Genomic DNA, 16,694 nt, shown 5'->3' on the forward strand with positions numbered 1-16,694 from the left:
TGTTCCAAGTCTTTTCAAATATAGTACCTCCACCCTAGAGATAACCAATTTCACTTAAGATTTTGCTGAAACTCATTTAAAAAATACAGAATGAACTTAAAACACTAATGTGACATTCTGAATATGGCCGATATGACTCCTTACAGCCCTAAACCAAAACTGCATTAAAAAGAGAAAAGCAATCAAAATGGCTAGTTAATTCGCTCATTTACTCATTTAACAAATACTATACTTGAACTACAATGATGATGGAGGAAAATTCCATACTTGTACGGAGCTTTTGGTCTAATTGGGAAAACAGTTATGAATCAAGTAATTATACATTTTAATACATAATTACAGGAGGCCAGGCACAGCGGCTTGCACTCTAATCCCAGCACTTTGGGAGGCCAAGGCGGGTGGAGGAAACCCTGTCTCTACTAAAAATACAAAAATTACCTGGGTGTGGTGGTGCACACCTGCAGTCCCAGCTACTCAGGAGGCTAGGGCAGGAGAATAGCTTGAACCTGGGAGGCAGAGGCTGCAGTAAGCCGAGATCACACCACTGCACCCCAGCCTGGGTGACAGAGCAAGACTCCATCTCGCATTCACAAACACACACACACGTAAACACAAATTGTAAAAAGTGATGTATCAGATAGGTACATGTTGCTATGAAAGCATTTAATTGCAGGGTCAGGGGAATGGGTGAAAGATCAAGGGGGAAAGAGGGTCAAGCAGGATTTCCTGAGAAAGTAACATTTTAGCTGATAGATGAAGTTAGATTTTATGACTTTTCTCATGGAACTTCTTAATCAAAAGAGTAAAGGGAAGAAAGATGACAGTGACAGGAAAGGAAAAGGAACATATCCAGGCTTGCTTAAAATAGCTTATTACAGCATTTCTATGTGCATAAGACAACTTCCTTAACAACAAATACATGGGTGATATTGACCATAATAAGTATTAGTTACGCTGGCTGGGCGCAGTGGCTCACACCTGTAATCCCAGCACTTTGGGAGGCCAAGGCAGGTGGATCACAAGGTCAGGAGTTCGAGACCAACCTGGCCAACATAGTGAAACTCCATCTCTACTAAAAAAAAAAAAAAAATATTAGCAGAGCATGGTGGCATGTACCTGTAATCCCAGCTACTCAGGAGGCTGAGGCAGGAGAATTGCTTGAACCCAGGAGGTAGGGGTTGCAGTGAGCTGAGAACACACCACTACACTCCAGCCTGGGCAACAGAGTGAGACTCTGTCTCAAAAACAAACAAATAAATAAATAAATATAAATGTTAGTCATATTTTAAAAAGTAGGAATATTTTTGAAGTATTAAATACTAACATTTACAAAATCAAAGTTTACATCAAACCCAAGTGTCTTCCTTCTAAACATACATCTTCACATAAATATGATTCCATAAAAGTTCTAATAAAAAGGCAGATAATTTAAAAATCATATTATCTGAAGGGAAAATACTACACTTAAAGATTAAACTCTCAAATTATTTTTTTTTTTTTGAGACTTGAGTCTCACTCTGTCACTCAGGCTAGAGTGCAATGGCACGATTTCAGCTCGCTGCAACCTCGGCCTTCTGGGTTCAAGCAATTCTCGTGCCTCCACCTTCCAAATACCTGGGAGCACAGGTATGCACCACCACGTCCTGGTAATTTTTGTATTTTTAGTAGAGATAGGGTTTCACCATGTTGGCCAGGCTGGTCTCGAACTCCTGACCTCAAGTGATCTGCCCACCTTGGCCTCCGAAAGTGCTGGAATTACTGGCATGAGTCACCGCACCTGACCGATTCTCAATTTCTTAACCTTAAACAAGTAGGTCTCAAAATAAATGTGCAAATCACCAACAAACCCAAAAATAAAATCTCATTTTAACTCTTAGTCAATAAGCATTTAAAACAACTCCTTACCATTCAAAAAAAAACACAACTACTTAACAATCACTTTGCAGCCTTTTGGCTAAGATCAAGAATAAATACTGCTAACAAATAGTGTTATACTTAGTTTACCTTTGAACAATGCAGGGGCACAGGCACCAACTCCAATGCAATTGAAAAAGCCTTGTATGACTTTTGACTCCCATAAACCTTAACTGCTAATAGCTTACTGTTGACCAGAAGCCTTATCAATAACATGAACAGCCAATTAACACATATTTCATATGTTACATGTATGACATACTATATTCTTACAATAAGCTAGAGAAAGGATGAGGGATCTGTGGGGATCGCTCCCATGTGAGGCCCCTAGGAAATGGGCCTCGCCATACGGTGAGCTTGAGCCCAGACACAGATCCCCAGTTGGGGGAGTTGAGCTGAGGGAAAGCTCCGGTTGGGGGAGTTGAGCTGAGGGAAAGCAGGAACCGAGAGAGGGACTATGCTATTCAGAATAATTAACAGACATTACTTTATGGATATGAGGACTTGGGAGGCATTGTGTCCACTTTCAGCTCCTTATGGTTTATTGCTTCATTGTGTTTATTTTGGACCCTTGTTACCTTCATTGTAAAATATTAACTTTAGTATTTACACTTGGTAACTTACCGTAACTTACTGGGTGTAACTGTAACTTACTTACCATAACTTACTGGGCGTAACTGTAACTTGCTTACCTTGTGACTTAAGTATTTACAATTGTTAAGTACTTACTGGGCTTAACTTACTCACTGGGCATAACTTAGTGAGTGTAACTTGCTTACTGTAACTTAAGTATGTTGATCTGGCATAAACAACATTAACTTCAGAAAAGTATATAATGGAACATATTGCAAAAATAAAATTGCTGCTTGGACACAGCCTAAGCCAGCCCTCCAGGCTCCGCTTTTCTTTTTTCTTTCACTTCCGCGCACTCTCTCCCTCAGGTTGAACGAGACATCTACGTTGGCGGTCTCGGGGACTCCCGCAGGTCGGTAGCCCCCCGGCAAACATGCCGGACCCCAACAAAAGGAGATTGTTATTAATTATAAGGAAGAAAAAAATGTTATTCATTAAATGAAAGTGGATCAACATAAAGATCTTCATCCTTGTCATCTTCATGTTAAATAAGCTGAGGAGGAAAACGAGAAGGGATTGACTTTCTGTCTCCAGGTGGCCGAAGCAGAAGAAAATCATGTAAGTGGACCTCCGAATTCAAATCCATGTTGTTCAAGGGTCAGCTATATTTATGTTCCACAATTTTTTTTCCATCAGATAGCAAGAATAAGCAGTTAATGAAGGAAAATACTGAGCAAGAGATCAAAGAACTCTGGGGATCAAGTCTACGTTATTACATTAATATAACTATGAGAAACTCATAGGCCTATAAGATACAACACTCTATTCCAAAAGAACTAAACACAGAAAGATTTCTGCTTTTGAATATAACAGAATAGTCTGTAATAGACCAACACACTCCCTCTTAAACTAGAAAACCTGTATTAAATTGGGAGAAAGTTCTTAACTATAAGAGACTTTCTGAGGTAGCTAAGACTTCAAGGTGACAAGGAACTCACTAAAAGATATCTCATTCTGTGCAGCTTTCCCTTTCAAGATATGTCACCTATTTCTTTAACGGTGCAGGGCAAGGCACTGAGAAGCCCAACAAGGACAGCCAGTAGGAGGTAGAGAATTCAGCGAAGCTTTGGGCAATTTCAAGGGAGTACGGGGACAAAACTTGGTAAGACAACCTAAGTCTTGAGGAGTCAACATCCCACAGAGTAAGAAGGCACAGAAGAACAAATCTGACAGTACTGATTTTCCTCTTGAGGAATCTGTCAGCTTTTAAACTGCACATGGCAAAAGGCTAAAAAGCCAGCAGAAAGCAATTAAACAGGAAGAAGGAGCTTTTAAAACTCTCATGAGTCTGGAGAGGAAAAAACCTAGAGAAGCCCTAAAAACACCCAGTCTCTTAACTGAGATCCCTAGAGGGCTACCAAGTTGGAGCAGATTACAGGTAGAACAAGCTTTATAAGGCTGAAAACCCAACCTCAAGTCAGCTCAATACTTGACAGCTTCAGTGATCTCTATCTGCCTGCAAGAAGGTGGGTGAATCTGAAGATGTATGAATCTATCTGGAGAAATGCATCATTATGGATACAAAATTTGTATCTAAAATTCTGCATATGATGTCTGGCACTCAATCACAAAGTTGCCTAATAATAATTATTACTATTATGTTATTATCAACATACAATAATATACAATATAATATATAATTCAATAACACATAGTTAACATGCATTAATATACAAATATATTAACTATTATTATTATTTGACCTAACAAGATGCAAAACCAAAAGAAAAAAGATGATGGAAATAGACCTATAGGTAATCCAGATAGTGGAGCTTGCAGACACAGACTTTAATGTAGTTTGATTAATATGATCAAAAAATAGGTAACAAGACTTTTCACCTGAGAATTAGAATCTACCTTAAAAAGAGAGAGAACCAAATAAAAATTCTAAAACTCAAAAATACTGTAACTGAAATTAAGAATAGATGGGTTAAAAAGCAGGTTGGACATAGTTAAATACAGAATAAGTGAACTGAAATATAGGCAAGTAAAAACTATACAGAATGGAGTAAGAAGAGGAAAAAAATTATAAAAATAACAGAAGAAAGCAGGAGACATATGGGAGATGATCAAAAGTATAATAAAGATTTAATTGGAGTTGCAGAAGAAAGGAAACAAAAATGGGGCAGAAACAGTATTTTTTAAAAGTCAAAATTTTTTCACAACTCATCAGTCATACCACAAATTCAAGAGATGCCAGAAACTCCAGAGTACAAACAAAGAAATCCATTCTTAGGTGCATCACTGAAAAGCTGTTTAAAGAAAAAGAGAAAGACAAAAAGAAAGGCAACTTAACAAGAAAGGCACATTACCTTCCAAGAAGCAACAATAAGCCTGACAGCTGATTTTGCAATAAAAACAATGGAAGCTAGAAGACAATGAGCTGATATCTTAAAAGAACTTCAAGAAAATAACAGCTAGAAACAGAATTCTACAGTCAGTTAATACAGTCTTTAAGGATGAATATAGATAGATTTCAAAACAAGCAAAAACTGAGATTTCAGTACCACCAAACTCCTCAAAAGGAGTTATTCAGACAGAGGAAAATTAATATCAGATGGAAGCATGTAAATACAAAAAGGAATAAAGAACAATGGAAAGGGCAAATATTAACTGTACAAAATAGTCTCTGGATTTAAATGTAGACTTGAAATGCATGACAATGACAACATAAAAGCAGGAGAGTGATAAATACCATTAAAGTGTTCTAGGGTCCTAATAATGACTGAGATGTTGTTTTTCAAAATCCTAATGAATATGCAACTCTAATGTATCACAGGGGTGCTTGTGGTAATCTGGTGTAACCACCAAAAGAATAGTAAAGAATATAAAACTAACAAGCTAACAGAAAGGGAGGAATTAAATAATAATTTTTAAAACACTTAATTAATCCAAAAGAAGGCAACAACAAAGAGAAAATAAAATATAGAACCAGTAGGACAAACAGAAAACAATAAAATGATAGACATAAACTCCAATTTATCAATAATTATATTAAATGTTAATGAGCTAAATATACTTCAGATTTAATTAAAAACAGGCAAACAAAAATCTGTTTATTCTTAACAAGAAACAGACCTCAAATATAAAGCTACAGGAGCATTAAAAGCAAAAGGAGAGGGAAAAGTTATAGTATGCAAGCAAACAGTAGCCAAAATAAAGCAGGTGTAGCTATACTAAGCCTTTGAGGCAACAAAGAAGTGTTACTAGAGATAAAAAGGGCCATGTTATAATGATAAAGAGCTAATTTACTGGAAAGATATGTTTGTATGTGCCTAGTAACATGACTTCAAAATACATAAAGCATATAGTTTAGTTCTTTATAGAACTAAAAGGAGAAATATACAAATCCATAATCACAGTAAGATACATTCAACACTTAACCTCAAGACACCTCTCTCTGTGTAATGAACATTAAAAAAAGGCCAAAAATAAATTCAGTAAGGATACAGAAGATTTGAACAACACAATAACAAAATTTACAAACTCGACCTTAATAAAGTACATAGAAGACAGTAGTTAAGAGCATAATACATAGTCTTTTCAAGGGTATATAAACATTTATAAAAATGCTGAACCATAAAATAAGTATCAATAAAGGTCTGAAACCATTCAGAATGTGTTCTCTAATCATAGTGAAATTAGAACAGAAAGATAACTAGCAAATCCCCAAATGTTCAGAAAGAAAGCAATACACTTCTTTAAAAAAAACAAAAAACAAATAACTCAACAGGTCAAAGAATAAGCCAAAATAAAATTTGAAAAACATTTTTACGGAGATGATAATGAACATGTAACATATCAAAACTTGTGAGACACAGCTATAAAGTGTTGAGAGGAAACCCTACAATGTTAGGCTATGTAATCTACAGCCTAGTTTTCCAATTATTATTAACCACCAATTCAAAATATAAGATATGTTAGGGTACTTCAATCTAATTAGCTGCCATTCAACAACTTTAAGGACAGATTTATATTAGAGGACTTAAATTATTATCAGGTAATGACTATAAATGATATTTCCTTTCACTTTGTATACTTTTCTAAACATCAATTAATCTTAATAAGTAACATTTCATAAGCAAAACCATTAAAACAAACAATATTTGTTTATCTACAGTATGAATATATATATATATTAGTCTACAGAATGCTACTTTGACTTCATGGGTTTTTACAAATATTCATAACCAAGTCATGAAGTTCTCATTAAACAACAGAAAAAATGTTCTAAGAGAAACATCTCCACAATGTGCAAAGGTGATAAAAAATATTTTCTTCAAAAGTCCCTTATATTAATAGATTTTAATACTGCTGGACCTCTCAGAGCTTTATCTGAGCACCCCTTAATAAGCAACAATCTACAGAGCCAGCCATTCACAAAACAAGCCCTGGGAATCCGGAAGTAGAGAAGATATCTGGATCAACTATCCTAAGATTGAACCTATAAAAACCTAGGAATTTTATAAATATTCCACTCTACAGTCCCTCATCAGAAATTTCTGACAAATGATATAAACAAACAATAATCAGGGAGCTCTAAATTCTCAACCACTTATTCTTTGAAACATACATATTAAAATGTCTATAGCAGCCGTCTCTTGGTCGGCGAGGAAACTGACACTCCGGTTCAAGTAGATAATCAAGGCATCATGGCCGCCCTTAGACCCCTTGTGAAACCCAAGATCGTCAAAAAGAGAACCAAGAAGTTCATCCGGCACCAGTCAGACCGATATGTCAAAATTAAGCGTAACTGGCGGAAACCCAGAGGTATTGACAACAGGGTTCGTAGAAGGTTCAAGGGCCAGATCTTAATGCCTAACATTGGTTATGGGAGCAATAAGAAGACAAAGCACATGCTGCCCAGTGGCTTCCGGAAGTTCCTGGTCCACAACGTCAAGGAGCTGGAAGTGCTGCTGATGTGCAACAAATCTTACTGTGCTGAGATCGCTCACAATGTTTCCTCCAAGAACCGCAAAGCCATCGTGGAAAGAGCTGCCCAGCTGGCCATCAGAGTCACCAACCCCAATGCCAGGCTGCGCAGTGAAGAAAATGAATAGACAGCTTATGTGCACGTTTTGTGTTTAAATAAAACTGCCATCTTCCTTAAAAAAAATAAATAAATAAATAAATAAATAAATAAATAAATAAAATGTCTATAAATAGCTGTATGTCTAAAATTAAAGTCTAGGAAATCTCTCATACTTCCAAAAACAATTTCTGAATGACTGAAATACAGCAAACTCATTGCCACAAGTGGCTGAAATGTATCTTATCTACATGTAAAACATCACAAAGGCCAAAACTCTTTCATTAAAAACCTATTTAAATATTTACCTAAAAGTTATGCAAATAATAAAACTATTTGCCCATCTGCTCAAAAAAATTGTACATAAACCTGGCAACATTTTATCCAGATAAAAAGTATTTCTACACAAGAAGCTGATGCCCACAAAAGAATCATAACTTGCCAAAAGTCATAAATATCTAATTCTAGGAATTAGCTATAAAGACTCAAATTCTCGGGCCAGGCGCAGTGGCTCACGCCTGTAATCCCAGCACTTTGGGAGGCCAAGGCAAGTGGATCACGAGGTCAAGAGATCGAGACCATCCTGGTCAACATGGTGAAACCCCGTCTCTACTAAAAATACAAAAAAAATTAGCTGGGCTTGGTGGTGCATGCCTGTAATCCCAGCTACTCGGGAGGCTGAGGCAGGAGAATTGCCTGAACCCAGGAGGCGGAGGTTGCGGTGAGCCAAGATCGCGCCATTGCACTCCAGCCTGGGTAACAAGAGCGAAACTCCATCTCAAAAAAACAAAAACAAAAACAAAGACTCAAATTCTCGTCCTGCGTCTACCTCATATATTTTTCCCATCCTGAGTGTTTTTATTTTTCTGAAGTTCTAACAATCCCAGACTAAAAAACACAGAACTTTCCGTGGCTAGTAAGGTTCCCAAGCAAGGCCGGTGTCCTTAAATCTCAGTTTAAAGTAGGGAAAGAAAAGTAAGAAAAGAAAGGGCATAATAGTCTCCAGTCTTCTGGGAATTTCATTCCTTCAAACTAGTGGTTCACAAATTGTGAGTTGCAGGAGCCTACAGAATTATGATAATACCTCAAATCCATTTGTACAACCATCTTTATCTGTACACCAAATACACAATAAATTTCATAAATATGTCCTTGTTTTTCAACTATATGTAATTAACAAAAATCAAAATTCATTTAAAAGCTAAAATAAAGGACTAAGGAGGAAGAAAAAAAGTTATTGGGAGTATTATCACTTCTGAATTATAAGCATTCTCCAGACATCTCAAACAACCTGTCTCTGATTTAAACATTTTTTCTTCCAAATTACCAAGGATAATGCCAAAATGAACCCAGACTACCCAGAGTGCTGTCTGTCTACACAGATAGAAGGAAAATAAACTGATGTCTTTAATCCAGCAACTCAACATCTAGGGATTTATTACTAATGAGTTCAAAATTTTTTTCTGACCCGGGTGCAGTAGCTCACACCTGAGCTACTTTGGGAAGCCGAGGCGCCTGAATCACCTGAGGTCGGGAGTTCAAGACCAGCCTGACCAACATAGAGCAACCCTATCTCTACTAAAAATAAAAAAATGTAGCAGGGCGTGGTGGCACATGCCTGTAATCCTAGCTACCTGGCAGGCTAAAGTAGGAGAATCGCTTGAACCTGGGAAGCAGAGGTTGCAATGAGCTGAGGTGGCACCACTGTACTCAGGCCTGGGTGACAGAGCCAGACTCCTTCTAAACAAAAAAAAAAAATTGGCCAGGCATGGTAGCATGTGTCTATAGTTCCAGCTACATGCAAAACTGAGGCAGGAGGACTGCTTGAGCCCAGGAGGTCAAGGCCACAGTGAACTATGATCATGCCATGGCACTCCAACATGAGTGACAGAGCAAGACCCTGTCCCTTTAAAAAAAAAAAAAAAAGATAATATACAAGTATTTAATAGCATAAGCATATATTATATGTTAAGGAGGAAAAAGCAAATACAGAACAGCAAACAGAGAACAATAGTAAATTGAAAAATATATAATATACTGCAAAAGATCTGGAATGATAAATAATATTTAAAGGGTGAACAGTAATCTTTAGGTAGTGATATCAAGGGTAACAAATTGTTTCTGTGGGTCTATATTTTGTAAATATTCCATAATAAACAGCATTTTTGCATCAAAATATATTTGCATATATAAATATATTCATAGATAATATAAAAGTGTCTATTATCTATAAAACATATTAAAATACATTTTACATATACTTTTTTTTTCTTTGTAGAGATGGGGTGTTGGCAGGGTGTCTTTTTCTTTAGTAGAGCAAAGAGAAAAAAATATATAAAAATTTATATATTTTTACATAATAAAAATATACAAATATGCATATGCATTTTGTATAATAAAAATATATAAATATTTATATATATTCTTTATTTTGTAGAGATGGGGTATTACTACATTGCCCAGGTTGGTCTCAAATTCCTGGCCTCAAGTGATGGTCCCGCCTCAGCCTCCCAAAGTGCTAGGATTACAGGCCTGAGCCACCCTGCCCAGCCTACATTCATTTTTAAATGTGAATAGTTTTAAAAAGAGTTGAAATAAATTCACTTTCTATTCTAGTTGTCAAATCATAGCATTTGTACCCTGAACCATGAATCACATGTTGACACAAGGTACTATTTTAAGTACTATTTGATTTTAAGTAATAAGAATAACAGGGAAAAGGTAAACACACTTAAATATCCATCAAATTTTATCATCTAAATTATTCAAGGCATTCAAAAACATGTAAACAACATAATCATTTATACAAATGAAAATACCTAATATGTAAAAAATACTTGCCAAGTTTCTCCCAGTTTTCTTGAGTATATTAAAATCTTAAACATCAAGATAAAATATATTTTCCCTCTCCTGCTGTTCTAACCTTAGAGTACTTCTTATCTGTCATCTCAATTTGACATACGATAGCCATATGTAATAATGAGATAGCTTTCATGATAAAAGTCAAAAGGCCCAAGGTGAGAACCATATCTCCTACATTTTCTTCCTCCTCCTCCTCATTATTTTTAGAAATGGGGTCCCATTGTGTTGCCCATGCTGGTCTCAAATTCCTGGCACAAGTAATCCTCCTGCCTTGGCCTCCCAAAGTGCAGGGATTACAGGTATGAGCCACCCTGCCCTGCCCCTCCTACACTTTCAACTCTTAGACCTGGACAAGTTAATTTACCTCTCTGAATCTCACTTTTCCTAGCTGTAACAGAGAATAATATTTATCTCATAGGGTTTTTGTGAAGACTGAATCAAAGAACACATGCAAAGTGCTCAGTACAGTACCTGAAGAATAGAAGGTACTCAATAAATGGTGACTGTTAAAGGCACAATGCAATAGTTGTTAAGTCAGAAAACCTGTCAAGGGTCTGGAAAACTATACGACCCTGGGCAAGCTACTTACTCTGTATGGACCTCAGTTTCATCCTCTGCAAATTTTTTAAATATATAATACCTATCTTACAGGTTTGTGCCAAGAATTAAACAAACTGTATACAAAAATCATCTTGCATATATTAGGTGCTCAATAAATTATAGCTAGCATCATTATTAGCTACAACAATAAACATCCGAGCACAGGGATTAGCAGTTTACAAAATACTTTTACGTATAAGAGTGTATGTAATTCAATGAATTATTTAAATAAGTGTATTTAACTCTCAAATTAGGGGTAAATTTCAGGAAAAAAGTAAAATACAGGCAATCTCTTCTAAGCACACAAAAATAAAAGGCCATTTTGTTAGTCTGAAAGTAAAAATGTATTCCCTAAAACTGGATCTGCTTTAATTTTTTTTTTTAAGTTCAAACTCATTTCCCTTTTATTAAAGTACAGGTTACCATTACATGGCTTGGTACTCAATAAAGGAAAACTTGTTCAAATAAGGTAATATGTTATCATCAGTATTTCCAGGTGACTGCTTACACTCAAGTAGCAATATCAATAAATCCTTGGGAAGCCCATCCACGGGGTTTAAACTTTGTCAAGGCCGAGTTCCTCTGGAGTGGAGATTCCCAGTTCATTTAAAGTTGGTCTAAGTTCCTGGATGACATTGGGGTAGATTTCCTTATGAGGTCCTGCTTTGTCCTTAACAGCCTCTAGGATGCGAACTGTACTAGCAAAATCATTTAACCGTCTGTCTCCCCTCAAAGCAGCATCAATGATTTTAGGCTCTGGAACCAGATCATAGGTAACAAGTGTGTTTATCCCTTTACGCAATTCCCAGGCATCTATATCGGGCTTGTTGAAGTATGTTACCCAGCAAGCATCAAACTCCTCATCTGTCTCTTTTGACCCATGGGAATAATAGCGAACTGACTGGATAGCCGCGGTGGGGCCGGGGGTCGGGGCGTAGTGCAGGAGGCCTCGAGGGCCGGCCCGGGCGGTTGCAGCCACAGCGCAGCGGCGGAGAGCGGCTCCCAGCACTACCGCGATGGCGCCCGCAACCAGAGGATGAGAGAGAGAAGCCGGTGTGAGCTCGCGGGTGGCTTGCGGGCTGGCGGGGGCCGGACTCGCGCCTGCTTTAATATTTTTAAGGTCCAAATAAATCAAAAAGAGTTGAAAGGGGAAATGTTTGTTTTTTCTGCCCCTGGAAGAAGAGGAAAAAAATTCTATTCTAAGTCCTTAGAAAGAAAATGAGATAAAATTGTTCAACTTTTTAAAATGACTTCACATTTCTTTACACAACTAAAATGTCTTTAATACAAGAACACTTTGAAAGCTCTCATTTCCTGTACTATATCTACTTTGTGCAGAAGCAGTAAATCACTATACTCAAAGACCAGACTATTGAGGCTGACTACCTTGATTCAAATCCTGGCTCCAATCAGCTGTGTGACCTTAGGCAAGTTTTAACTTCTCCCTACCTGTTTCCAACATCTGGGAAATGTAGATTCCACTTGGGATTGCTGTAAGGATTAAATGAGTTGATACACTTAAAAATGTTCGTTCATAAGAGAGCCTAGCAACTGGAGGGCACATCACAAATGTTTACCATTTTTGTTACTGTTTTATTACCGCCACCTTAATATGTTTAGATCTATGTCAACAAATTATTTGCCAATTTGTGGACAATTTCAACAAACGACTTTACCTGAAATGAGACTGTTTAAGAAGCACCTTAATGTGGTTTCCACTGCCAGTAAAGATAGCAATTGCTGCTAGAAGGGATTTTAATGCAAAGGTAAGTAAAGCCAATCCCTTTCTTACATACAGAGAAGTAATATCTTTGCTTGCTAATAGAAGTTCAGCACCAAGAGTTTTATAATTTAGGCATGGCACACACCAACCCAGCAGACACAATATTCTCCAACTTAAGCTCCGTATTACTCGACTACACTCCTTCAAAGAAAAAAGCTCAGACTGCTCTAATACTTTATGCTTTAAATACAAACTATACTGCCAAACAAACAAACTATATTTGTCAACAGAATGTCATAAGGATTAAGATATAGTAAATGGAACTGTATGAAAGTTAAGTAAGTACTAAACTATTTTATGTATGTGCTTGAGAAAATTGCAGCAATGTATTTCTCCAATCTCAAATTGTTGCTCTCTAACTCCAAAACTAGTGTTCTGCCCACAGCAAACCAGGGACCAGAGTAACAAGACACAAAATCAGATTAAAGCTGCCATACCACTAAATCATTTCCTACTGGAAATGTACTCTTTCTTAAAATGTCCATGCAACAGATAACGCAGATATTACATGTGTTATTCAAGAGGCCTACATCAACAGTTTAAGGGCTGACATCCTGGAAATAGACTAATTCAAGACCAGAAAAATGTCTCTACAGTTTGACCAAACAATGCCACACCAATTACCAACTGTTCATAATGCTAGACTGGGTATAGAAAAATGCTGAATAACTTCACATTCAAGAACATGGTAACCCAAAATAACAGAAGTCAAGTACACAGGGCCACATTTCAACTGCAGCTGATGGCTGGAATGTCTACCTGGCTCACTCTAAAACTGAAAGTTGAGTTCCAGCATCAATCAGGGATATGGCCATGAATATGGCTACGCCGGCCAAATCAAACCACCGGTCATTGGCATCCTTCAGTGAGCCAGATCCTACTGAATGCTAACCCCTGACCTGGTGAATAAAAGGGAGGCTGGTAGTCAAAACAGATTCTTCCAGTTGCAGCTCCATTTTGAGATTCCTCATTGATGTAACTAGTGAAATCAAATTTGGGTAAATGTGAAGAATTTCTCAAATATAGGTGGAAAACTTACTTGAGTACGCCTCACAGATCTAGTCACTTTTTTGTTTAGTAAGATAAAAATATAGTATTCATTAATTTGTTTTGTTCATAAAATCGTTTCGGGCCTGTGATGATGGTTAGAGGGATAACTAGGACTTTTCTTCAGGATCTCCACAGATCTTATCCACTAGCATGTAAAATTGGAGTTAGATCTGCTCCTCCTTTCAGAGATAAGCCAAAGATATGTAAGATACTATGCAAGAGTATTTTCAGCATTTGAGAAGGAACTTGCTAGAGGAAAAAAGGATCTGCACAGATCTCAAACCTTTACTAAGCCAGTTTCTCCACTAGCATGTAAATCTGGGAGTTAGATCTGCTCCTCCTTTCAAAGAGAAGCCAAAGATAAACAAGATACTATGTAAGAGTTTTTTCAGCATTTCAGAAGGAATGTGCTAAAGGAAAAAACCTAACAATGTAACTGAACTGTTTAACACCTAAATCGGGAATCACCACAGAGCCGGTGTTGAAAATCAAATTCATTAAAGCCAGATTTTTCTGTTTTGAGTTTCTGGGTTGGGAAACTGGTCTGTGTCTATACAAACTCATCTTCTAATGAGACGAAATAGTGGGATTCCTCAGTAACGTCCCTCCTTCCCACTCCCTATCTTTTTCAGAACTTCCATGCATTAAAGACATCGTCTGCCAGTCCTACAACTTCTCCCCGCTTGCCGGGATTCAGAAGGATTCCACAACTTTTCAGCCTTCTGTGACTTTTAACGCTACTCTACAGCTAATCACTTTTAATGACCCCACTCTGGAATACACTCCTCGTCTTTACACTTTGTCCCGGCAGCAATCGACTGAACTGTCCCCCAACGCCGGCCACCTCGGACGACCTCAGACCTTCGGAGTAGTTTGTCCGCGGGCCAGGCCCCGCAAGCTCCGATTCCTGCCCCACCTCCATGAGCCGCCCGCCCCGCAAGCCCTCCTCAACCTCAACCCCCAAATCCCAAACGCAGCACCACTGGGCTTCCGGTTCTCTTGTGCGCGCCCCGGATCCACCACACACTGCGCCCCTTCTCCCTGGGCTCGCTCTCGGGACCCTAACCCCTTCCGGAGCGGGGCCGAGCAACGCTCTCAGCAGCTGAACTAAGGCTCCCGAGGCCGCGCGTTCCCCTCAGCAGGCCCCGCCTGGGCCTTTCGGCTCGGCTGCCCTCCAAGGCATCCCTGACCCAGCCGTACTGACGCGGAAGAGTGGGGCAGCACGAGCTCAGGGCCCGGCACTTACTCGGGAAGGTAGGTGGAGGAAAAGGAGCTCCACTTGTGTAGAGCGTAGGAGAGAAGCCGGCACTCAGGCGCCGCAGCGACAGCTCCGCCAGCCGCCATCTTGTCAGCACCGTAGCGGCCGCCACCGTCCGCTGGCCACGAACGGGAGGAGGGAGGGGGCGTGGCCTGCTCTTAAAGGGGCCGCCGCCCGCCCAGGCCGGCCGCGCTCCTTGCCCCGGCATCGTTACCCGGGCCCAGCGCGGGGCCAGGGTCCTATCTCAGGGTTTCCTACGTCGCTTGCCCCTTGACCGCTGAGCGACACTGGGGCTGAGGTGGGAGCGCTTTCCAAGCTTTTTCCTGGGGCTTGGAGGGGAATGGCGCAAAGGATTTTTCTTACAAGCAGAGATAAGGACTAGCCAAGATGATTACAAACAGAAACACGTTGTAGTTATGGAGCAGGAAGGGAAAACGAGGAGACCAAGTTGGAAAAGGGACGCCTGTGCGCCTTTGGAAGCCGCCGCCCTAGCCAATGTATAAATCCTTTACGAAAACAACACTGAAGGGAGCTGGAGGGCAGTAGCTAACGTGCTCTACTCCTGGAGTGGTCCTGGTTTTAAATGTCCCCGCCTTCCAGAGTCAGATGGAAACAGGAAAAGGAAATGGTCCTGTGTCCTCCTACCCTGTTAGGTTTTCAGTCTGTGATGCCCTTCATTGTAAACATATCTTGTGAACCACGTCCTACTAATCTTGTAGCATGAGGTTTGCTCGGGAATGACGTTCACCCACAGACCTGAAAAGTCCTTACAGAGTTGGGAGGCTGCGTGTCATCGTTTTTCCAGTTGGCAAATCTGCCCACTTTGAACTGACAAAAATATGGCCTCAAAGTTGAGAGAAAGAGAAGTTCAGGAAAAAGACGATTCCTTCCTCACAGAGGGAACAGCAGCCCTGAAAACCATATGGGCATCACACAACTTCTTAAAACAAAAGGAGCACTTGGTCTAAATATCTGGCAGCTTTAGATCAGGTTCCCATTAAGTACCTGTTCATATTTTTTCCTTGGCTTAGCCACTGCAGTTACCAAAGTTATATGTTGCTTATTGTCCAAGAGGTTGGTCTTCTGAAAACCTGAACGGTATCGTCATCTCCACCTGAAGAGTGGAAATATTTAAGCAAAGAGTTTCTCGGGAAATGACCAAGTGACTCAAAACACCTCAATAATTGTATTCTCTTTCCATTGTAATCATTAACCTGCCGAAACTCCCTCCAGTCCTTTCCTGACTTCCTACTTCTATAGATGAAAATTTAATAGTGGCCTAAACGAGGATATCAGATCAAAAAAGACCAAATAGAAAGGTCAGGCAGGGCACAGTGGCTCACACCTGTAATCCCAGCACCTTGGGAGGCCCAGGTGGGAGGATCACTTGAGCCCAGGAGTTTGAGACCAGACTGGGCAATGTAGCAAGATCCCCATCTCTAAAATATCAAAAATAAAATAAGAAAGGCCACAAGTATGTTCACCTTTCAAATTACATGTGCTTGGCCAGGTGCAGTGGCTCACACCTGTAATCCCAGCACTTTGGGAGGCTGAGGCAAGTGGAT

General features: G+C 39.2%; 2 protein-coding genes and 1 pseudogene across 21 annotated transcripts in view; 1 reads left to right on the forward strand and 2 right to left on the reverse strand.

The window, feature by feature from the left end:
• The window catches only part of MKLN1 (muskelin 1), a 414,912-nt gene that overhangs the window by 179,116 nt on the left and 219,102 nt on the right, over positions 1 to 16,694 (reverse strand). For 4 of the 20 annotated variants that reach the window (XM_054237867.2, XM_002752004.6, XM_054237866.2 and 1 more), the window contains exon 1: positions 15,118 to 15,227. The exons of the other annotated variants lie outside the window; for them this stretch is intronic. In XM_054237867.2, coding sequence (XP_054093842.1) covers positions 15,118 to 15,215 — 98 coding nt within the window. In that variant the 5' untranslated portion in view covers positions 15,216 to 15,227. Of the gene's footprint in view, positions 1 to 15,117; positions 15,228 to 16,694 lie in introns of those variants that run through there. 20 annotated transcript variants of the gene reach the window in all.
• LOC100386428 (large ribosomal subunit protein eL32) lies at positions 7,197 to 7,700 on the forward strand. Its single transcript, XM_002752006.7, has one exon. It carries the CDS (start codon positions 7,200 to 7,202, stop codon positions 7,605 to 7,607), a length of 408 nt encoding a protein of 135 aa, XP_002752052.1. The 5' UTR covers positions 7,197 to 7,199; the 3' UTR covers positions 7,608 to 7,700.
• Positions 11,461 to 12,500, reverse strand: LOC103795040 (cytochrome c oxidase subunit 5A, mitochondrial pseudogene; annotated as a pseudogene).

Source organism: Callithrix jacchus, chromosome 11 (genome assembly GCF_049354715.1).
Source record: "Callithrix jacchus isolate 240 chromosome 11, calJac240_pri, whole genome shotgun sequence".
Lineage (NCBI taxonomy): Eukaryota > Metazoa > Chordata > Mammalia > Primates > Cebidae > Callithrix > Callithrix jacchus.